Consider the following 24,000-nt stretch of genomic DNA (forward strand, 5'->3'; position numbering starts at 1 on the left):
TGTCAGTAACAATCAGTGCATTAGGTGGACAAGGCAGGGCTGCAGAAACCAGAGGCATAATTCATTCCTTATACATAACATTACTTTAAACAGAACAGAAAGAGAGGGTTGTGGTTGGGCTGGAAATAGTTCCAAGGAAAAATGGAGGGTTGTGACTAAATGCAGGAAACGATGAAGAGAGAGATGAAGGGATAAGAAGGTGTAATAATGCTGTTGCCTACTGATACCTTTATAAATGTATCAGGTTTTGCATAAAATACGAAAATCAAATCATAATTTTCTGTACCTTTGCTCTACAAACACACAGTGACAGCCATAGCCCTGCAGATCCGACAGTCAGAACAGAGGAGGCAAATAAAGGAGAAAGGGCTCAGACAGAGCTGACCTGCTCAAGGCCACAATCATTTCCAAGTGGCAAGAGTGTACTTTCACTGCTGTAGCTATTGCTTCCCTCTGTGTTTTCTACAGTAAAAATAGTTTGTGCAGGTGAGAAGACTCCAATGAGACGCCAGTGTTGCTTTGAGCAGACAGGCTGGTTGGTCTATGGCTTGCCAGCTACTTGGTTTTTTTGTAAGGCCATGCCAGAGCATTCCTGCCAGGTGCTGGACAATAGCCTGGAGTCCGGGGTCATGCCTTCTTTCCCAGCCACAAAACAGGTACATCAGACATGATCTTGAACACCACAGTCTGCCTCACTCCGTGACATGCTCCATTCTGAGCATTGTGGCTGTGGGAGCTGCTTGGGGATGATTCAGGCCAGTTTTCTGCCACTCTCCAGCTGCAGAGAGTGCAAATGGGGCTACAGGACCCTCCCAAGGCTTCTCCAGGGGCTTGTCCGTCCCAGCCCTGCCACCATCAGTGCCACTTCCACCAGTGCCAGAGCCACCTGAGAGAGAGCAATGTTGAAGAGCCCTAGGATGAGATGTGAGTAACACTTGCCAACACCGGCAGAGAGGAGCTGGGGAGACACCTGCCAGTCACGTACCTGTTGTGCCCATATTCCATCTGCTGTAGTTACCCAAGGAAAGCAAATAACTCAGCCTTGTTTTTTTCCTCAGCTGTTAACTTTGGCATCAGGCTGCAGCTGTGCAGTTGACAGTCAGCCCAGCACAGACCTTCTTCAAAACCCAAGAATTATTTTTAGTGCAGCTGTTCCACAGGGTGTAACGTGGCTGTGATGTTCCCTCACTCTAATTGAAAAGCAGCCGTGCTATCTCCGTGCCCTTTGCCTTGACAAGGAAGACTTCTTTTTAATCCCCAGATCAGCCTCACTAAGCAGAAGAACGTAATAAACGTGACATTTATAAAAGGATGGTCCCCACAAATGCTCATCTGCCACATCGGTGTTTGCTACCGACAACTCCTCTTCCATTACTTAAAGTTAGTTGTGAAATTACTCAAAACCTCTAAGCACATGTTACTGGGTTTTACCCCTAGTCTATTTTAGTACAATGGCAAGCATAAGACCTTTAATAAACTCACAGGCATAGAAAGCCTTGATGTCTGCCAGGGCACCATACCCTTTTTGCAGGTTTGTTTTGCTGGTTTGTTGTTTTCCTTTAAATCATTGAGAGTCCCATGTTACAAATACACAGAAAGAAATCCCCCCCGGAGGAAATTATACACCTTTCCTCCCCCCCTTCTCCATCCCGACTCATTATTTCTCTTCCACACAATTACTTCTCTTCCACACAAGCTGTCTGCAAAGAAACAGCACGGAAAGAGGTACAATAATACACATCCTGCCTCTGAACCTCAAACAATAAATCTCTCGGGGACAGAAACCCCCTTCGCAGAGCACAAATAACATTTGTGAGCATTAAAATCTGTAAATACCAAACCAGCGATTTGCCAAGGAAAAGCTGAGCATCGCCGGAAGGATGGACGAGGGGATCTCGGCAGGAAACCCGCTTCGCTTACCTTGATCATGCTGGCAGGCGCGGGGGTGGTGGGGAGGATGTTCCTGCCGGGATTTCGGCGGGATGGAGCCGGCGGATCGCCGAGCCCCGGGCGCGGATGCGGCGGCGCTGGGCGGGCTCGGGGCAGGGCGGTCCGCCCGCTGCTGCCGCCGGGGATGGGGCTCCTGGTGCCGGGGATGGAGCTGGTGCTGGGGATGGAGCTGCTGCCGCGGCTGGGTCTGCTGCCGCCGATTGCATCAGCGGGCGAGGGCGGCGCGCTCGGCGGCGCTGCCGGGGCTCGGTGAGGGGCTGGGGCAGCCCCGCCCCGCTCCTCCCGCGGGCACCGCCACAGCCACAGCCCACAGCCCACAGCCCACCTCGGGAAGCGCCGGGGGGAGCCGACCCTCCGCCCGCACCTCTCCGCGGGGTCATCCCGTCCCTAAAATGGGCCCCGCGCGCCGCTCCTGCCAAGCGGAGACGATAATTAAGCGCTTTTGCTGGGAATCGTACCGAGGGCGACACGTTCTCAGCCCTCTCTCCCGTAACAATCGTGACCAAACTCATCGCTTTCGGTCTCTGAGTCATTTCCTCTGTCTGGCGTACTCACACCAACACCTCGCTGCTACCCCTCCCATCGCCGGCAAAGCCTTCGGCTCTCCCGCTGCCTTCCCCATCCACCGCTACTTCCACGGCTCGTACCGAGTCCTCCAGCACGGCCACCCAACACGGGAGGGGCCCACCCCACCCATTTTGTCTGGGGACAGCTGATGTTTCACAGAGGGGCTTTGGGTCCTCTCCTGCTGGGCAGCACCTTCGCAGCTCTTCACACCCCGGCTGGCCAACACTGAGCCACTGTCGCTGATTTCTGTGTGTAGGTACCTGCCAGGCAGGTGACCGGCACCTGAAGGCAAAAGAATAAACATCAGAGATTGGTCTGCTCTGTTAGTTCTACCCATGCTGCTGCCAGTGAAAGTGCACAGTAATAATACAATAAAATCATTAATTTTTAAGAGAAAATCCCACTGTAACTGGTGTAATGTTCACAAAGTGCTTACTGCTTTCATCATAACTGATTTTACGTTTGAGTCTTTTCTTCCTTTACTACTGTTTTTGTAAAGGTTTTTCCCTTCTGATCTGCTTGAGAGTAGTTGTAGAAAGCTGTTTCATCTCACTGCTACTGTGTCAGCAGTGCCAAGTTCTGCTTTGCAGGATGTACATGAATTATTCTCTCTTGTATAGTGCCAGAGATTGGTTACATAAGTATAAGCAGATTTTTGTTCCTGCCACTCTTCAGCCAGGCAAGAAAGTGACATTTAATGGATTTACAAGCGTTTTGGATTTCAAAGAAACACAGGTAAACAATGCTACCCAAAACACAAGTTCACATGAACGGTGATGTTTTAGTGGCTATTTAGGAGAGAAGAAAGAGGGAGCAAAAAACAGGAGGCAAAGAAGGCAGCAAAGAAGCATCAGATGGATACAATTAATAATCAGGGGCACTATTACTCAGTGCTCATGAGAGCAATTCAATCTGTTCACAATGAGATATCTTCAGATTTCAATCATAATGTAGGAATAACCATGCTGGGTCAGGCCAAGGGGCCATTTAATTCAATACCCTATCTCTGGCAGTAGACAATAATGATGCCTAGAGAAGAGTTTCAAGAAGAGAATAAGCATGTAGGGGCACTTTTCTGATATGCTCTTTTAGCCTCAAGGGGTTTGTACCACAGCAGCTTCCTGAAAGATGAATTCTCTGGGCTTAATAGTTCCTCACAGACTTTTGTTCTATTAATATGTTCCTTGAAGCCATGTAAAATTTGGTATCTATAAGATCTTGTGCTCATCAGTTCCACAACTTAGCTCTGTTCTGTGGAAGAACACATGATTTTTGCTTTAATTTGAACGTGCCACTTGAAGGTTTCACATCCTTCTCCATTTTTCTGATACTGTGAGACTGTAAACACAAAAACCAGTTCATCCCCTCTATGTCATTTGTGATTTTACAGACTACTGTTGAATCCTCTGTCAGCCATCTGATGGCTGAGTCTTAATGAAGAGTCTTAATCTTTATTGGTTTACTATAAAACAGTTCAATAACCTTCATCATCCTTGATTTAAGATGGGGACATAAAAGCACACAAAACTCTCAAAAGGCAGGTCACCAGATTTACTTTTATTTGCCTTCCACCCTCCCTCCATTTATTTTCATAATGCTTATGGTTCTTTTTCCTAATTTGACTGTTCCTGAGCACTAAACTGAACTGATGTATTTACAAACTATTTAATTCCACTGTTTCTAGGTAACAGGTCATTCATAACCCCTGTTTATATGAATTTAGCATTTTTTTTTGCCATGTGCATGATTTTATACTTACAGGCATTTTTATATCCTTTTTTGACAACTGTGTGCTCAATTCCACAAGGTCCTTCTGCAAATAGCTCTGTTTTGGCTAAATTGCTTAACAACCTTGCCTTGAAGGCTTTAATCTCATAGGCAACTTTGTCCTTTCTCTATTTCACTACATTTCTCATTTTCTCAGCTCTCTCTTCTGTTTCTTATCTTTAAACCCATTAATGAAAGCAACCATAAAAGCACCTTTCTTGTGGGAGCTTATTTTCTACGAGCCTTTGGTAAGGGACTTTGTAATAAAAAGAGATCTTTTTATTGATCTTTTTATTTTATTCAGAGTCAAGTTGACCCTGAACTTGCAAATTAAAAATCAGAAAAGGGAGACAAAACTCAGAGAAGCTTAAGACTTGCATCTTGCTGCAACATATGAAAATCTGATGTTGCCACAGTTAATGTGCCATACAGTCATATTTTTGCAGTGCTGGTTTGTATTACCTTGGTCTAGTTACACTTCTTCATGTAACACTCCAGAAGTTATAAGGCAAGGGGCATTGCATCTTTACCTCCACTCATTCCCTCAGCTGTACTAATCCATCAGTAAGAACTTACTTTTTCTCCAGTCTGAATATTTAATTTTCATAAAACAAGCCATTGTTCACTTCAACACCAGTTTTTCCATTAACGCCAAGAATTCTGTGAACACTTGACAGTGCTGTTAAACTTCAGAAGTTTTAATGAGTAAATTGTTCACAAATATGAGAGAATTAGGCAGTTTATATGCTCCAAGTCCAAAGTATTTCCACAAGTCGTAGGGATTCATAAGGAGAAGAGTTTGAGTTGTGCACATTATCCAAACCAGAGCTGAGTAAACTCACCTTTAAGTCACAGAAATACAAGGAACTGCTGTTGTGAAAATGAAAAGGCTCTACGATAGAAAGCCAAAGGAGGAATTTTGAAAGAGGAAACTTGTAATTCCATAATTCTACAAGGGCAGAAGCCCTTCTTCATACACTTTCCAGGATTTCCTCTCACAACCCTGGTCTGCATTAAGAACTTAGGGTGAAGGTGGGTAGAAACCAGGTTTTCCATTTAGGAGAAAGCTGGAATTCTGAGAATTTTTTTTTTCCTTCTGAAATGGAAATGAAAACTTTCCGCAGTAATATGTGGGGAAACTAATTTTGATTCAAACAAAAGGTATAATTTTGAACAAAATCTGTGTTTCAGTTTGATCCTAATCTTTTAAAACTTCCAAAGCTCTTTGTAATATAAGCCCTCTTAAAATGTGTTCCAAAGTTATTAAAAAAATGATATCTTTTCAAAAAATCAGAATGTTACGTTTTGATCTTTCTGAAATACTTTGCCTCTACTTAGCTTTTGTACTAAAACACAGTCTTGCATACTTTCTACAACTGCACGTTAAGTGCATTGCCACAAAATTTAAAATAAGGAAACATGAACTTTCATCTACAGTATTCTTCAGGGAAAGCCTGTGTCTGATTTCAGCCACAGAACTAAAACTTAGAGGAACAATTAAGAAGGTAATTGCAGGATATGATTTCCATATAGCTGCCTTGCAGAACTGGGAACATAGTTGTGGGAAGTTTTTAAAGTGAGGGATAGAAAAACCTTTGGGTGAGAATCAGATTGCTGCTGTAGAAATTTCCTACCAGAAAAACAATATTGTGTAAGTATTATATGTATATATGTGTATATACATACAAAGTATTAGGGGAAGATGGTTTTTTTAATTATTTTTGCTTCAGAGAAGGACAGGTCCTTTGAAGTCTTGTGTTTGGGGCTACAACAGAATGATAAGAGAAGCTGAACTAATAAGCCATATACACAGCAAGTGATGGTTGAAATTACTAGTCCTCCTTTTGGAAGAGGAGAGGAAAGTTAACATTCATTTGTAGAAAGATGAAGGCACTGTCACCTGTCTCACAGTCACAGGCACACATCATCTTGTGGAAAGGCTCGAGTGGGATGCAAAGTTTCACTGGATGCTGTTTCCAGAGAGACAGGATCTTTTTGCAGCTGCACCTTCTCCTGGTGCTCATTTCCATCCTCTTGCCGTTTTTCCATCTCCTTGGGCATGTCAACTCCACTGTGTGTGGGCTCTGCTGTAAAATGGATTAGCAGAGGGATCTGGGTGTAAAAATCACAGATAAAAAGGCCGGGAGTCAGAAGTGATTGTTGTAGATGCTCAAGGGCGGGAAGCGTCTCAGCTGGCACCCTCACAAAGCTGTAGGGGCTGCACAATTACACCCACGGAAAGAAACATTAAAAAGGGGGAGCTGAGAAAAGATAAAAGGGAAGGCAGCCTCACAACATCTGACAACCAGGAAAATGCTGAAAAAAAAAGGCTGAAAGGAAAAGTCCTGCATGTGTGAGGGTAATTGGAACCAAATAAACACAACGTCTCCTGCCCTTTCATTCCCACTCTCTCAGGGAAACAGTATTTTACTCATTCTTCCTAAATCAGCACTTTGTGAATGTGTCACTTATTTCTACCCCAAGAGGCAAGAAAAACATTCTGCTCTGGGAATTAACCAAGAAGAGAGTTTGTTTCCAACATTTCGTCCAGGCTTCTGTTTTCCAGCTACTCACCTCACCTCTCCTCTCCTCTGCCTCCCCACAGGGCTCTTCCAGAAGGTTCTGTGTGGCTGCACCTTCCTCGCCTCAGTAATGCCTGGCCCGGCTTCCTTCGTGTCACAGAAGGTGAAGTGTCAGTCACACTACAGAGCAAAGCCTTCAAAAGGCATTTAAACTCCCTCCCTGCCTTCAAAGGGCACTTAAAGTGTACCAGAGGTGGGAAAGGGGGCACGGGGAGATGCCATGAGCAGCGGCAGAGGAGCCCCCACCCCCCCAGCTTGCTCCATTTGAGTCTTTAAGCACCTGGACCACATGAATAAATCCTGAGTTCTCATCAAAATCAACCCACTCTTTCACATTTGAAGGGAAGCACCAAGATTCCTTGCCAGCCCATTTTCCTCATCCAAGGTCACTCACAAGATTCCATAATTGCTAAGTCACTTCTTTGTCCCACATTTAGGTCTGCTTAAAAACTGGCAGAAAAGTGAGAGAAGGGAAACACCTGAAGTTCTGTTCTGTTGTAGGTTTTATTTTAAGGGGGGAAAGAAGCAAGTTGAGGATAACTCTCCACACAAGTTCATAGAATAACAGAAGTGTTTGGGTGGGAAAAAGCCTTTAAGATCAGTGAGTCCAACCATTACCCAGCATTGCCAAGTCCACCACTAAGCAACTTCCCTGAGTGCCACACTCACCTGTCTTTTAAATACCTCCAGGGATGGTGACTCCACCACTTCCCTAGGCAGCCTGTTCCAAGGCTTGACAACCCTTTCAGTGAAGAGCTTTTTCCTAATATCCAATCTAAACCTCCCTGGCAGAATTTGTTACTATTTCCTCTTGTCCCATCACTGTGAAAAGAGGCTGAGCCCCAGCTCACGACAACCTCCTTTCAGACAGTTGTAGAGAGTGGTAAGGTCACCCCTGAGCTCCTTTTCTCCAGGCTGAGCTCCCCCCAGCTCCCTCAGCTGCTCCTCACATGACTTGTGCTCCAGACCCTTCCCCAGCTTTGTTGTCCTCCTCTGGATGCTCAAAATTAGGCAGTTAATGATAAAAGCCGCCCAGCCAGGGCACATGAAAGACTCACTGCAGAACTACTTGGTTTCAGTGTGAAAACTAAATCAATATTTGAAGACTGACCTAATGTGGGGGTTTGGTGCGTTTTCGTTTGTTTGTTTGTTTGTTTGTTTGTTTGTTTTGGTGGTGTAAAACATTTGGGACCGAAACCGCCTTTTATTTCAAAGCAGTAGAACTAAATTGCAGAAATCAATGTGAAATCTTCATTTCTCTGACGTTACTGGAAGAGCTGCGGAGTGCCTGGAGAAAAAGGAGGCAGCTGAGCTGTGCCAAGCGCAAAGCCTGCTTTCCCGATCTCCTAAGTACAACCCGACTGCCTCAAATCCTGCCAGCCCGGAGCGGGGCTGACACGCAGCGTTCCGGCACCGACGGCTCTCTATAAAAAGCTCAGCATCCTCTTTGTGCTTTAAAGCCACGTTGAAGTTTCCCGGTCTAAATTAAGTCAAGCTCAGAAAGGCTCCAGAAGCCACAAACCAGACAGGAATTTTCAAGCTGCTTCCCAGGTCCCACTTACCGGCAGTAGGACTCGGAGCTGTTGGCTTGTGGTGCAGCTGATGCAAAGGAAGGTGATAAAAGGTATGTTCTGCCCTTGAGCACACGAGAAATCAGTCCATGACCCCCCGCCCAGGCTTTGCTGGCACCGCGCTGGTGCTCACAGGGAGCCGATGATCACCCCAAGTCCCCGGGCCACTCCCGCCACCCTCACCTCGGGAATTTCACTTCCTCGTGGCTCCTCCTGGTGGCGGCGAGGAGACCCCTGACCGCAGGACCATCATCAGCCAGGGACTGAATGCTTCTGTGAGCGATGAGATACCCCAAATTTACATATTTTTATAGGAGATCCACCACGTTCCCGAGCAAAGCGGTGGTCAGTGGAAAATGGTACCTGCTATAAAGCCCACAGGAGCGCAGATGGATTTTGGCAAGCACACCTCTGGGCATGGGCTACCTCTGGGGGTAAACAATTAAACTACCATTAATGACTTGCAACCAACACCTAAGTGCATTTCTATAAACTGATATTGGTCCATATCCCAAGTTATCGGTTGTAACACTTAGTCTGAGATAATGAATTCCACACCAAATTACACCATGTCGGTCCTGTCCTTTTTCTGTAAATTGTTATATATTTGAGGAGGATGCTTTAGCATATAATTGTGCTGAAATTAGGTTTGGCAAGGGATTATAGCAGCTGCAGAATCTCTTTGTTGGGCTCAGCATAAGATCCAAGTCTTCTAAAAGATGCTTTAATGTGCCAAGATCAATAACCAGAGGGGTAAAGCTTAGAACAAATGGGCCACAAAGGACAAATTCTGCTGGGTAAATCAGTCTGGTAGTGACACACTAGTGATGTCACAGCTGGTAATGGCAATTGAACAGCCAAAGCAAGCCAGGATGTGGCAGCCAGACAGAGACAGGAGTCCAAGGGCTGGCAGTGACCTCTGAAGAGGCAGCTGGGAGACACGTTTGGTTTAGGGACATGGACTCTACTCTCCAGCCTGACTGATAATCAAGAGAACCAGACAGGCAACAAGTAGATGAGTCTGTGCCTTGAAATCTGGTGAATCAACAATTTAAATTAATTCCATAAAACCTTGATTTTGACATCTGCTAGAGGGGCAAGATTCCTTTCTTTATGTTGCTTTTGACAGAGACTCTAAACTGCTGTGGCACCATACTGTGAGCAATAACAAAGCCAAAGTATTCCTGGTTAATGAATGGCCTCTAGTCACTGAAACAAACGGGCCACGAGCTATGTACAGATTAAAATTATACCTTATACCTCTCACAGTTTAACAAATGTAACCAGACATTGCTGTGAATTTGTTTTCTTTTGTATTAGGAAGTGCCAGTTCTTTGGAATCCTTACCATAGAACCAACTCTGGTAAAGGTTAGTTGAGAGGCTGGAACTTTAGTCAGAGTAAGTTTTTAGGGCAATAACTGGCACATAACACCAACACACCACCTCAACAACCAGTTAAAATCCTTGCTTTGCTGTTCTGCTCCCTCTGAAAATCCTCAACAGTGGGCTTGGAAGTTTATTGAGCACCATGGAATGGTAAACCTGCTTATCAGGTCACTCTCTAGGATATAGGGAACTCATGGTCATATCCTTGAACTAAACTGAAAACCTGCTCTAAGTTTAGACACATGCCCTTTTTCTCCTGAAGTTTCACAGTTATTTCCTCAGAAAGGAGGTAGTTTAATAAAGAAACTATTTCCCATATAACTGTAACTTTCACATTTTGTTGTGATGTATTTGAAACTGGAACATGAAAAACTAGGGGTATGTTTATGTAAAAGGTTTATTCTAAGAAAGAGAGAAAACCTTTCCATTTAAGATTAATCCCAGACACTATTTACTGTAAAAGTCACAACAGTGTAGCCAAGCACTAACAGCATGCACCCCCTCCCCTTTGGAAAGGAAAATTTACCAAAAAACTTCTGTCAAGTGTGCATGTAAAGAGACACGAAGACAAATTATAGAAAAAGGTACCCATTTATTCAAGGTATGACAAGGATATTTACAGTATTCATTTGCTCAGAATAAGATCCATCCTTTTGAGTTCTAAAGCAGCAATTATAAATTACATTTAAAAGGGGAAACGTTCCAAGCATGTTTCTGTTAGAGATATTTTTACAAGGACAGAAACACTTTAAGGCTAAGTTGTTTTGACCTTTGCTGCCACCCACATTTATCTTGGCAAAACCGTCTCAAAGACAACATTACCTTGAGGGATAAAGACTATGCTAAATTCAACATACAATTCTGTGCCCTTGGACGCTTTTCACAACAGTGAAACAGACTTAAAACAATGACTTAAATATAAGTGAGATGACCTGCCTACATCCTGGATTTTCAGAGAGCTAAAACATCATACACAGCAACACATCAATCACCTCAGAAATACATCATCAGCTTCCCTGTCGATGAAGGTACGTCAGCTTACCAAGCAGTTTGCTGCCAGCCAGAGCTCCATAGTCATGTGGTGCAATCCACCTTTCCCATCACATCATTTTTTGAGAGACAAGAACAAAACTTCTGGCTGACTTATAAAGTAGATGATGAACTCTGTCTGCTTTAAGCAGCACTTGGCTCCCACAGCACGGACAAGTGCCCTACCAGAACAAACAGGACGAGTTTGCTAAGCTGTTGTAGTGTTATTTTGTAGTCACTGTAACACACAACAGATCTACAGGAGCAGTTAAAATTGGGTTATCTAAAATGGTTTATCTCTTGAGGTAGAACCCACAAATCATATTTAGTCCTGTCTGTAAACTATAACACACATGCCATCAGGCAAATGTAGATATTTTTGGTTATTTATAGAATAAACTCACTGATTTTTTCAGATGTCATTCACTGTAAATATAACGGCTTTTTCTTTTTTTACTGAATAATTTTGTGTCTGTTTGAGAAGGAAGCAAATTTAATATTGACAAAAGTACACTGCAGCCATTTCTATAGTTGTAATGAAAATAAAACATGTCTTACAAGTAAACTTCAGAGCAACATTCAAAAGAGTTGATACACGAGGATTCTTTTTAAGTTAAAAGTTATTTTGGAAAATTCCAATTTTAACTGCACAGTAACAACAACAACAACAAAACAAAACAAAAAAAACAACAAACAAAAACCCAAAAAAACCCAGTCGTTAGACTTGTAAGGCTACATAGCTACTCAAAATACTACCCTGGGGTAATTTGTTTTAGGATTATATTTGAAAAGACAGTGAAACAACAGAAACCCCCAAGGCCTATAGAAATACATTTCACTGAGCAATCATGGTTTCTTAGGTGAGGACACAACATAACTAGCTATTGAAAGTGCACAACGTTAACATTCCAATGACATGACCGGTGCATTAGTAGGGGACATTTATACCAGATAAGCCAAGAATCCTCTGTAACAGCAAAGTTGTTGCTGTGACCAATAGAAGTTTTAAGTTATTTGAAGATAACCCAAGTTACAAGTTACAAATATAAGGAGATTGGCACTTGACCTTTAGTCAGCCCCAGTCGCTCAGTTTTCTCCCCAGAGACTCACATACACAGAACTTTGAGTTTTCATTTTATTACTGTAAAAAATAAAGTCAATGTGTAGTTCCAGAGTAAACAAAGAAACCTTAGTTTCAAACTGTTTAAAAACAAAGGTCCAAATTCTGATAAGTTACATTTCACAGGGTTCACATCAGCACCTCAACCTAATGCCTTTTTTTGTGAACTAAGCATATCTTACACAGTTTTCATGTTACTGACAAGGGGCTACATTCTCCTGTGGATGCACATGTAACATGACTCATGGAGAACAACCTGGAAGGAATGCAAGCTGGTTTCCAGAGTTCCCTATTGAGCTCTACATGTTCAGAACCAACATTTAAGACCGAAGTTATTAAAGATTGACCTTTTGCATATTCCCAAACGGAAGGCAAATACAATCAACTAACATTTGGCTTTGAAACATTAAGATAACAATGTTTTATTTCAGCCACATATTTACAAAAATGCTTGTAACAGGACTGTGGAGGGTTTCCTTTTTATTGTCATAATACACTTATAGATGAATAGTCATCTTAACCTTCATGCAAAGACGCATCTCTTGTTACACAAGAAGTTTCCTGTTGGATTTTTTGCACTCTGAGGATAGCAAGCAGAGGGTTGGGTAAGTTTGGGTCACCCTTAAAAAATGTAGGCCTGTTTGCTCTACTGCACCTTCAAAATAAGGAGGTAAAGCACAGGCACCGTTAATTCCACAAGGGTTCATTGCCTCTAGCATGTTTTCCAAAACCAACAAAAATAGTCTTGAACAGTTGTAGCATGGGTTATTCCATGACTTTCACCTCTTCAGTTTACTTCCTGAACTCTGGATTTACTTTCCTAGAAGCATACTTGCCGAGCTTCTTTTCTAATGTATTTTGTTGACTATACATTTTAAATTAAACTGTTATGTAAAGAATGTAACAAGCTTTTTCCTTTGTACACAACTTAATCTTTGTGCTGAGTATTCTTCAAAAGGATTTTATAAATAACACAGTAAGTTTAGAATCAGTCTTCGGCCCTCTCGTCATTATACCATGTTGTTGCTCTCTCCAACTTTATCTACAAGCTGTAGGAAAGGAGACAAAAAGGTTTTAAGCCGATGACATTTACATACAGTGAAGATACTCTCAAATATTACTTGCTACTTGCACAGTTGGTATGCGACTGGAAATGAGGGTCGAGTAGTACTCACCGAGGTCTCATGGTTTAGGTTTGTGAAAATTAAAAATCTTACATTGCAATTGTGTTTCTGCATGACATGTTTTTCTCAATATAGACATTAACAGTGCAACATGAGGATGCAACAGAATGAGAAAGGAAATAGAAGAAATGCAGATAACACTGCCAGCTTAATGGTTAAAACAAAACAATACAGTCTCAGCCACACATGCATTAGTAGACCAAGGAAGGTATTTCAACTGACCATTACTGTGGATTCTCTTCTGAGCCTACGTAGGCTTTGAATAAAACATTAACAATTATCTTTTTAAAACAAGATTTAACCCCATTATGATCAAATTAAATATGACTAAGAGAGATCAATTGACAAATGAAACACTCAATTGATCATGAATTATGAGCCAGAACTTGGCCTAACTGTGAGACTGGAACAGATGATCTTGAACACTCATTTTTAAAAAAAAACAGGCTATCCATCTAAGAAATTCCCCCATTAATTTTTAGTAGCAGCTATTAAAACTGTTGCTTTCAAAACTAGAGTTAAAAATGCTTCTGTCAAAACACACAGAAATTAGCACAGTAAAAGTAGTTGACTGAAACACCCTAGATTACCATCTTTCCAGCACACGTTAATTGTCTTCAAATCCCTGATTATTTGGTTAAGAACATGGAAACCTCCATTTGAAAAAATACAAATTGCAGTAATGGCAAGATGTAACCTGGTGCAGTAAACCTTAGATAAATATACCTGATGGTGATTATGCATCATGAGAGTTTCTGGATTTGCCATACAAGCTGAAACTTAACACTGTTCTCCACTGTTTGCTTTTACAGGCCACTTTTCATAAATACATCCAAACACTGCACAAAGAGGAACAGTGTCCTCCTCACTCTAAGGGCAAAAGGAGAGGCACAGGGCAGTGTCAGGATTCGCCAATCTGGTCACCCAGGGCCAAGAGTGAAGCAGAAAGAACGCCAGAGTTCCAGGTCACAATCCAGGGCTCCTCCCTTCACATTACATAAGCAGGGGCAGCTTCTGCAAACGTGTCCTTTTGCTCCTTTTACATCTAGAAGTCTCTCCCTGGGAATCAGTGTGATCTGTGCGGTGTAAGAACTACACAGGAATGCACCCAAAGTCATTGCTCTAAAGTTATATTTGTTTTATTTCTGATGCATTTCTGTCAGTGCTGTATGAACAGAATAAAACACGGCAGAAGCTTCAACTGTTGCATGAAGTACTGAATACTTACCGAGCTTATACCAGGTAAATTCAAGAGATATCCAAGAACTGGAACTCTTCTAATAAAGCCAACCACCACAGGAAAGAACCCCCTTTAGGTGAGATATCAGAAGATTGTATTAGTTTCTGTAATTAAGCCATTCTCCTATTGCTATAACATGAAAAAATAGCAGGTAGTTTTTAAACCAAGATTACATAAAATCCTGCAGCTTGTTAGCAGCTCACTAGTTTATCAAATATATCAACAAACATTCAGCAGAGAAAGGAGAAAACCAGGAAAGAAACACCTTATTTTTAAATTGTCTTAATTTCCTTCATAGCTGGCAACTCTCATTCAGCTCATATAAAAAGAACTCAGGAGAGAATATCCAACTTCTGTCAACAAAACTGATGTTCCCAACTGATTCCACAATGTTTTCACACATGTTTTGAGATAATTTCTTTTCACATTATAGGAAGTACATTCTTGTAAGATCCAATATAGAAACAACTGAAGTTAGTTCTGAGTAATTAAAAGGATATATAGTACTCTTTACATTAACTGAAGAAAATTAAGCATGACAGAGTTGTGTATTCACTTATTTTCCAAATTTATATAAAGTCAGAGGTTTGAGTCATGACCCAGGGGATGGTGCCTGTCATAGCTGTCACAGTGTAGCCCCTGCACTGTCCACTTTGTCTCTGCAGCAGGAAAACAGATTTCCTGTGGCAGTGTCTCAGCTGTTTGCAGCCAACTGCAGCCCTTCAGCTGGGGGTGGCATTCCCACTGATCCCACAGTGAGCGATACATTCCCTGTGTACAGTAAGGACTAATGTGCACTGAGACCTCAGGCACAGTGAAACAGTGAAGTTTGACAAGTCATCATCCTCTTCACCGCACTGCTAAAAAAATATTTGCTGGGTAATAACAATAAGTTTTTCTTGGAGATTTTCCTTTTTTAAAGATTGGATCATTTCAGCGGCCCAGCAAATTGTGATGCAGGGCACACGAACCACTTGTAGCGGACAGAAGCAGCTGGTGTAGCCAAGAATAAGGAATAGTCAGTACAGGAAGGATAATACTGTTAGCCATAACTCTGGGTGCTTTAATCTGAATAAGGCTCCAAAAGCAGCTTTGATTACAAGAGAAACTGTCCCACAATAGCCAGGGAAGTTTCTGCTATGCAACCAAGCAGCTGGATCCTGAGGGGTCGGATAAAATGGTGCTCGAGGAAAGGTTCCATTTGTAATTTCTTCAGAAAGGAACAAGTTGCTGAAAACACCTGAACAAGACTGAAGCAAAACAAAAAGCTTTGTTTGAAGTAGTTACCAGCCAACCTTGAGGCAAGGGATTCAGATTCTAACAACTACTAAGCACTAGAAAAGACAGCTGTAGAATCAAAATCATTAAGCTTGGAAGAGACCTTGAAGATCATCCAGTCCAACCACTGGGCTCCAATGGTCTTGAGATGTTTTGAATCAAAACAGATCAGATAAACATTCCCACCTGGAATTATCTATCCCTTGTTGATACTCTCCAGACTAAGGGATAGTCCTAGTGAGCTAGGGATAACTAATGACCTCTTATAAACCCTTCAACATTATTTTACCCTGTAGCCCCTGGCTAGCATCACTAGATAATCCCTAACCCCTAGACATAGCAATTCATAATTCTTTCAAGATCCTTTAAAAGGAGGGTATTTTGTTGGAAACACAACCACTTGCTTTGTACTGGCTGATTAAACCCAAGTGCTACAGGCAAGAAGTGACAATGTATTCAGTGAAATACTGTGATTATCAAAGCACTTGCAGTGGTAGAATTCAGAGCAGAATAAGAAATATATATTAAACATGCAAAATTCGTTTTCTGAAATCTCACTGCCTTCAGTAGGAGCCAAATTAAGACTTTTTTAAAAAAAAGTAATCTAAACTAAATAGAAGATCAGCAAACAATTTTACTGAGTGCAAAAAGAGCACTATGATAACAGTGGTGTGACTTTAGTTAAAAGGAACTGTATTATTTAGCCAATTGCTGAATATGCCAGGGTTTGTTACTCGATCAATAAGCACTAATGAAACAGTCTTCATCTGGACAGAAGTCCAAGAACAACTAAAAGCCTCTCTTTTTACTTCTTAGCATATTTTGTGCTTTGTTCTGTAGTGAGCACAGAAGTTCAACCATGGAAATAAAGATAAAAATACAGATATGTATGCCAGTTGTAACAAGTCAAATTCTTTCACTATTACAGTTGCATTTATGAAGAACTTAAATGACACATTGTGAAGGTTACAACATGTATCAAGTTTGCTGTTAAAAAGATTATAATTTTCATTTTTCATTAACTCAGCCAAGATGACACTAAACCAAACCAGCAGTTCTGACTCTACCAGGGCACAAGTGTAATGAAACATGACATAAAACACCTTTTCACTGGGCTGCCATAGTAATGAAATGGCTAGAAACCTAAGGATGGTAATAACCAAGTATTCTGCCACGTTTGTTAAAGAAAAGAATAAACTCCCCACCAAAAAAATACCAAGTATCTGCTTTTTGTATGAGGAAATATTTCAACTGCACTGCTAACAATTTGGGTTCCCAGGCATTTTGAAGCTTTACAGTTCTCTGGTCAGACATCAACATTCTCAAAGTCAGTTTGGCATATGCCTCACAAACATTAGCACATTTGAGTCTTGGAAAAATATTTATCAACTTTCCACCTCTAGCAAATATGAATTAACAGATTTATTTAAAATCTGTCAAAACAAACATTTAAAGGATGCTGCTTTGTCAACTGTAACACAGAAGCATTATATGAATACAATTGTTCCTAGATACACCAACACAGAAAGTTATTTTGAAACAGGACTTACCTGAATAATAGGAAGAACCCATAAATTTCAAGGATCATTCCTATTAAAGGCCAACCAATGAGAACTATGAGCACACCACCCAGGAAGAAGCCTGTTGCTTTCATTTTGTGTTTTTGAAAGAAGAATCTAAACGTTCTTTCTAAACCGATAACAAAAGACAAGCCGGCCACAAATAAAACCTAGAAAAGACCAGAGAAGGAAACCAGCTAATTATGTTCCCAAGTTTAGGATGTAAATATATATATATATGTATATTTTACAAAATTAAGACTACATCTCTTGCACCACTTCTTTTAATATCAGAAGACAGATGGTGAGAATGAGTTTACTATTGATTTTTCTTTTGTAAAACCCATCTTACAGCATTTGTAGCTCTCAGCTGCTTAAAAAGTGAAGAGTCTACCTTTGTGTTCTCTGACAAACACACTGCAGGAACAGGGCTTGAAATTATTTCAGCTTTTAAGCACAAATCTGGGCAACGTTTTTGCTCAGAAAGTGATAGTATCTCAGGTTTTACTCAGGATTATAGATGAAGTTTAAGTTTATATTATTTAATAAATCACTTTCTTATCATCTCCTGCCCTTTCTAACTTCTTTAAAAGAAACCCAAAAGAACCTTTCTGCAAGGATACAGTACCTTTTCTTGCATTATCTTTGGTTACCACATAGCCTGTCTTTGTCTCTTCCTACCTACGTTTTCATCATTTTCCCTAAACAGGATCTTGTATTTCCACCTTACATCAGGGAAAGAAAAAAATAAGCATTATTTTATTTTTCACTCTTCCACTACACACTTGACTGATGGTTCATAGCAATGCTTCAGCTAATGCACCCAAAGTCAGATACACAATTTCCTATTTCCTTTCAGTGAATCTCAGTATTTGACTCAGAATGAACCTGATCAGTTTTGCCTGCAGACTTTTAGGCATCAGCAAAAGAGGGGGTGAATGTCTACCAGGCTGTTCTTGGGCAGGCTGGTGAAGCTGAGAACAGCAGAGGCACAGAGATTAATTATCACATGCAGAAAACGCCCTGTCATTTTATATTTGCTTTGGTTTGGGAATTTTGTGTACCAGACCTAGGATTTATTTTCTGTGCTGCTTTATGCAACAACTTTGATTTGGTAAAAGCTGAAGATGTTAAATCTCTCTATTATGAAGGCTTTTCTAAACCCAGACTACCAGCAATTCATTCTTCTTTCTTTCCTCATAAAACACGGTAAAGCTACATTTGCCAGCACATAGAGAACACATCACTATTCTTATCCAAATATATACTTAAAATTGACAGTTATCTTACAAGATCACAAAAAAGGACCTCAGTAATGACAGCCAATCTAAAAACCACATTTGCAGCAGCACAACAACTGTGGAACAAGCTGCTTCTTGTCTGACCAACATCCCTCAGGCCTGACCCAAGGTATGATATTTGGATCAGTGTGAGCTGTTCTAACTTCAATCAGGGAAAAATGATTCACTCACATCACCCAGCATAACTCTTTACCAAATTCACCACAGCAGTTCTTGTGATCCAGCTTCAAACTGATAACAGACTGTTCTATTTTTAGTTTATCTTTAATATATCACATACTTAATTCTAAGGACTGCAGAGAAGGCACTTACATTTCCAATAGCCAAAAGAGCTTTGTCAAAGAAGAGTATCATTCCAAAGAAAAGGAAAAACACTCCAAAGCCTGTTAGTCCCATTCCAATCTCTGAAAAAGAAACAAATTCAGGCATGTAACAAAACATGGCACCAGGAAAAAATCATGCATAAAAATTGTGAACAAACTTAGAATGTCCAATCTAAAGATATTTTAAATTTAAAAACTTCCCTGAAGGTACAAATATAGTAACTCTTGTAGACATCAATTAATTCAAAACCAGACAGATCTTTGGAAGCTGCTTATCAAAACAGTCCACATTTGGAACTACATACTGAAATGGAATGCAACCAGCAAAATCATGCATACATTCATATGGCAAAGACATCCCTTTTGATTTATTGCTCGTGAGGAGATTGTTTTGCAAAGAGACAATGAAACTTTTCTGTTTCCAGTTCTTATCCCATTATCTTTACCCAGTAACATAAGTACCCTGGTCCTTTCCATCCTCCTGAGACCTCACATTCCACCTCCCATAACCCTGCATAGCAGTCCCACTCCCCTCAGTTTCTGGATGGAACACAACTCCGATGAATCCTGCAGGATTTTTCGAAGTTACATTTGTGCTGACAGCTATCAAACACTAGCCTGGGTCTCCAGACACTTGCCAGTTTTCACAAAACTAGTAGATTAACTAAATACTGAGGGACTAATGTTCAATTATCATTTTCATGTTTCTTATTTCATTCTCCATAATTGTTAGATTTTGACAAGATACATTATCTCTAGACTACTAGTGTTGCATAACAGTTTCATCTGATCTTAACAAGTAGACTTTTTTAACTACCTTTTGCAGTTAATGTCTTGGCTTATATCGTGGTGGTCTGGGCAGTGCTGGGTTAACAGTTGGACTTGATGCTCCTAAAGGTTTTTTCTAACCTAAATGATTCTCTGATCTTTGAGTTTTGTAAAAGTTGCTCAAGAAACACTGGGAAGGCAAGAGAGTAGAATGGAAGGTTTGTGTGAAAAACGGGACTAGAATTGTGAAGCTATGATTAAAATTCGCACTTGACAATGGCCTCTAAGGTATCTTGAAGACCATACATAGAAATACGTCCTGCTTTTGATTTTAAACCTCTAAATCCTACCTTTTGACTCTCACACAGACTGAATGGGGGAGAAAAACCAGGAACAGCAGCAACACGGCTGCAAAAATCTTTGCATCTATCCATGCCCTCACCCTTACATTGCTATCCCTGTAGCCAGAGAATTTAGAAACCTTCAGAAAACACAAATTCTATACCAGCTCTAATACCACTGGCAGCCTGGTGTGTCTGTACATATATGTATTTTGATGTTCCAAGCAGTTTTGCACAGTCTCTCCTGAAACACACAAAAAACACCACCACTGTTTCAAAACAACTCCAAGAGGTTTGTTACAGCCACATTCCACTTCCCAGACTCCTGCAAGGGCTCAGTTTTCAGCAAGGCTGCAGGGCACGTGGCCCTACATTATTTCATGCCACTTTAAACTGTTACTATGAGCATTTTAACCACCCACAATTAAAACCACAAAGTAACCAGCTACAATCAGCTTACTGCAGAGATTCTCAGCATTGGTTTACAACGAGAAACAGAATTGCAAATTGTATTTTCAACGGATCTGCTGACTGCAGGCAACACAACAATTGCAATCTGCCCTTTTCTCCAGTACTCTTTGCTTCAGAAGAGCAGAAACAGCCTGTGTTCTGGAAGTGAAACACTTGGAGGCAGGACTCAAAGGAATTAGCAGCTGCCAGAAAGATAAATATGCAGCCACGGGAAGTGAGCACTCATTCCTCCCGCAGACACAGCACAAGGTATGGATCTGGCAGGGAGGCAGAGGCCAACTCCCAACAGCTGCTGCAATCACCACCCTGACACTTCTGCAATCACTTCTGCTACAACGGATTCAGATTCACTTTAGCAGCCACCCATATTCTCTGGTTAGTGGAGGGAAAGGGAAAAAAGGAACACCGTTGTCATTGTCCCAAAATAACTGCTGGAAGAAGGTGAATGGTCCAGGACCATTATTCTCTGTTGCTAATATCTCAGCAGAAGGTATTACTGACTTGATTCATATCAGAATGTGGAATTATATTTGACTAATGTTCTCAGAGGAATTTAAAAACAAAAAAGTGCTGGCGTTTTGTATAAAATCTTTTCAACAACGGATTATGAATATTTATAGAGGGAGCAAACTATTTTTAAATGCTTTCTCCTGTGCCAGAAGAGCTTTCCCACATTAGTCAAATACAACATTTCAATGCCTAGAACTGCAGACACACACACTAGCCAGGTTGCATTTACTCTGGGTTTTTTTAATTTTTAATTATTATGATTTCACAAAAGGAGGGAGTAAAACTTCATCAGTGTTTCTGCACAAATCCCATAAGCTGTGCAAGAGAACTGCAGCACTGTGTCAAAACAGCTTAGTAAATATTAAGACTTAAAATTAAGCTACGTTGCTTGTGAAAGTTCAGGGCAGGCAGTGCACATTCTCCGCCTTTTGAGGACAAAATAAAATGGAAATGTGCACTACAAGCTGTCAGAAAACAAAAAATTACTGGAGTTCATAGATTATGAAAAGTTTCAATGTTTAATTATCATTTTGCTAGAAGTATTTTTTAGTATTGAAAATTTAAATTGTTTGGGGGAAAACTAAGTGCATTCTTTTGCAGTTACTGGTGGTTTATAACACCATTCAATACATCACTTAAAAATCATGTCCTAGACTACAGCTGCAAATTTAATTTTCCAAGCATCAACTAATGCAGTGGTTCTCTCCAGGTATTTGACACACTACTCCACTAGTGACTCTATGGATAACTCCATATTTTTCCAGACAGCAGTGAGTTTAAAAACATGAGATGAAAAATCATCAGAATTTAATACAAAATGTGAAAAAAATACCTAAAACCCCCTAAACTTCACAGTGTTTTATTTACTACTCTTGGCTCTGACAGTTAAAGCAAACAGTGTCAGCACTGGAATTAGAGGAAAGTTGCAAATGAGGAACTAAGAAACAGTAAATCTCTTCCTGAAGAAATTTTTCTTTCTTTTTTTTTCCCCCAATGGATACTCCAGACAGGTTAGGGAATGAACAAAAGCAAAGCCCACATGGATTTACTCAACCAGAAACATAAAAATTAACCCAAAGGGTTAGTACCCATCGCAGTCACAGAGCACAGCACTTGAATGTCTCAAGAAATCATCGACCCTGAATGCTGCTCAGCTTTGCTGCCTGTCTTCATCCTTGGCCTTGACTGGCTCACCAAAACCTCCACTTCCAGGATTCTGCTATCAAACTTAGCTATTTTAACTTTTTTTTTTCTACATTCTTCACACCCTCCTTCATAACTGATGCTGTGGTGCTTATCAAGCAAACTCCTTCCCTTTTGTGGCAGTCATGCCAGGAACGCATCGTGCATGAGATGCTCATTTAAATCCAAGACCTAACAGTCTCCTTTACCTTGCAGCTTAAACTCTCACCACACAACTATCAGTGGTGGAAGGGACCTCTGGAGATCAACTCCCTTGCCAAGGCAGGGTCACCTGCAGCAGGTGGGTTTGGAATGGCCCCACAGAGGGAGACTCCACAGCCTCTCTGGGCAGCCCATGCCAGGCTCTGCCACCCTCAGTGGAAAGCTGTCCTTCCTCACGTTGAGGTGGAACTCCCTGTGGTTTAGTTTATGGCCATTGCTCCTTGTCTTGTCCCTGGGCACCACTGAAAGGGCCTGGCGCCATCCTTTGGCACCTGTCTTGGAGATATTTATGTGCATTGATGAGACCCCCTCTCAGTCTTCTCCAGACTAAACATGCCCAGCTCCCGCAGTCCATCCTCATTAGAGATGCTCCAGACCCCTCATCATCATCGTTGTGGCCTCCGCTGGACCCTCTCCAGCAGCTCCTTTTCCCTGTTGCAGTGAGGAGCCCAGACCTGCACACAGCACTGCAATGAGCCTCACCAGGTCACAGCAGAGGGGCAGGATCACCTCCCTCGACCTGCTGGCCACGCTCTTCCCAATGCACCCCTGCATCCCTTTGGCCCGCCTGTTGCAAGGGCACACTCACCAACCTCTTTACTTGGACTTCTTTGTACTTTCCCTTTAAGCATCTCTATTTCCAGGTACTTCTATTCACTGAAAACAAAACTGTAACCATATACAAGTAGTTTTTATTTCCCACTCCAGACTGAGTGTCTGGTCCTCACCTCGCAGCCCCGTCAGTGTCACCTGCAAACACCTGATGTTGTAACAGCACCAGAAACGCAGGGAGGCCACTCACACCTAATTGTTTCCATCCCACTGACACCCACAGAGAGGCACACGGGAAGACTCCAGCTAAGTGATACTTTTATTTACCTCTCCACTTTCATTCATTCATTTACAGGGACTGGACAACGAGCAATGGGTACTGACTGAAACCAGGGAAATTTAGGCTGGATATGAGGACGGAATTCTTTATTGGGAGGGTGGTGAGGCACTGGCACAGGTTGCCCTGAGAAGCTGTGGCTGCCCCATCCCTGCAAGTGTTTAAAGCCAGGCTGGATGGAGCTCTGAGCAACCGGCTCTAGCGGGAGGTGGAATGAGGTGATCCTTAAGGTCCCTTCCAACCCAAACCCTCCCGTGATTCTCACAGCGCTCGCAGCGCTGGTGACAGAGCCCTGCGAGGGGAGGGCGCGGCCCTTCCCTGCATCCCCACATCCCATTCCACCCGCCGCCTTCCCTGCATCCCCACATCCCATTCCACCCGCCGCCTTCCCCGCCAGCTCCCGGCACCGCCGCAGCTCCCGCAGCGCGGGGGTGCGGCCGGGCAAGCCCCGCGGGCTCGGGCCCATTCCCAGCCCGGCGCTGTTCCCGGCGGTGCCCGCGGGATCCGCTCCCGGAGCCGCCGCCGCGCACGAAGGGCCCGCCGGGCCCCACGACCCCCCGGCCCCGCCGCCCCGCCGGGGACCGCCCGCAAAGCTTACTCTGCGTGTCGGACAGGGAGATCATGGTGGCGGCGGGGCCGGGAGCGGCGGGAGCGGGATCGGGATCGGCGGGAGCGGCCACGTCTTCCGGAAACACGCACCCGCCGGATGAGACGCGCCCGCCCATTGGGCAGCGCCGCCGCCAATCAGCGGCCGCCTTG

At 42.3% G+C, this 24,000-nt stretch overlaps 2 protein-coding genes across 4 annotated transcripts in view; both read right to left on the bottom strand.

Moving 5' to 3' along the window:
* Positions 1-2,144, bottom strand: part of BCAT1 (branched chain amino acid transaminase 1) — a 62,061-nt gene extending 59,917 nt beyond the window's left edge. For both annotated transcript variants that reach the window (XM_050325191.1, XM_050325189.1), the window contains exon 1: positions 1,921-2,144. In XM_050325191.1, the coding sequence (XP_050181148.1) occupies positions 1,921-1,929 (9 nt within the window). In that variant the 5' untranslated portion in view covers positions 1,930-2,144. The remainder of the gene's footprint in view (positions 1-1,920) is intronic.
* An 8,252-nt stretch (positions 2,145-10,396) lies between these two features.
* On the bottom strand, positions 10,397-23,971 carry GOLT1B (golgi transport 1B). 2 transcript variants are annotated; one of them, XM_050325193.1, is made up of 6 exons: positions 23,840-23,971; positions 18,848-18,939; positions 17,226-17,404; positions 14,386-14,467; positions 13,380-13,413; positions 10,397-13,022 (listed from the first exon to the last, which is right to left on the bottom strand). In XM_050325193.1, the coding sequence occupies exons 1-5, from the start codon at positions 23,964-23,966 to the stop codon at positions 13,405-13,407; spliced, it is 489 nt and encodes a 162-aa protein (XP_050181150.1). In that variant the 5' UTR covers positions 23,967-23,971; the 3' UTR covers positions 10,397-13,022; positions 13,380-13,404. The 2 variants fall into 2 exon arrangements, with proteins under 2 accessions (XP_050181150.1, XP_050181149.1); XM_050325192.1 differs by lacking the exon at positions 13,380-13,413 and having other exon boundaries at positions 23,840-23,970.
* Positions 23,972-24,000: the final 29 nt, after the last annotated feature.

The sequence above is a fragment of the Myiozetetes cayanensis genome, unplaced genomic scaffold (assembly GCF_022539395.1).
Source record: "Myiozetetes cayanensis isolate MyiCay16 unplaced genomic scaffold, myiCay2020 scf3, whole genome shotgun sequence".
In the NCBI taxonomy this organism is placed as follows: domain Eukaryota; kingdom Metazoa; phylum Chordata; class Aves; order Passeriformes; family Tyrannidae; genus Myiozetetes; species Myiozetetes cayanensis.

Coding starts and splice junctions, on each gene's coding strand:
- GOLT1B (XM_050325192.1), bottom strand. CDS start 23,966: ATGGGCGGGCGCGTCTCATCCGGCGGGTGCGTGTTTCCGGAAGACGTG. Junction 18,940..23,839: donor CTCCCTGTCCGACACGCAGA/GTAAGCTTTGCG, acceptor TTTCTTTTTCAG/AGATTGGAATGGGACTAACA. Junction 17,405..18,847: donor CTCTTTTGGCTATTGGAAAT/GTAAGTGCCTTC, acceptor GGTCTTTTCTAG/GTTTTATTTGTGGCCGGCTT.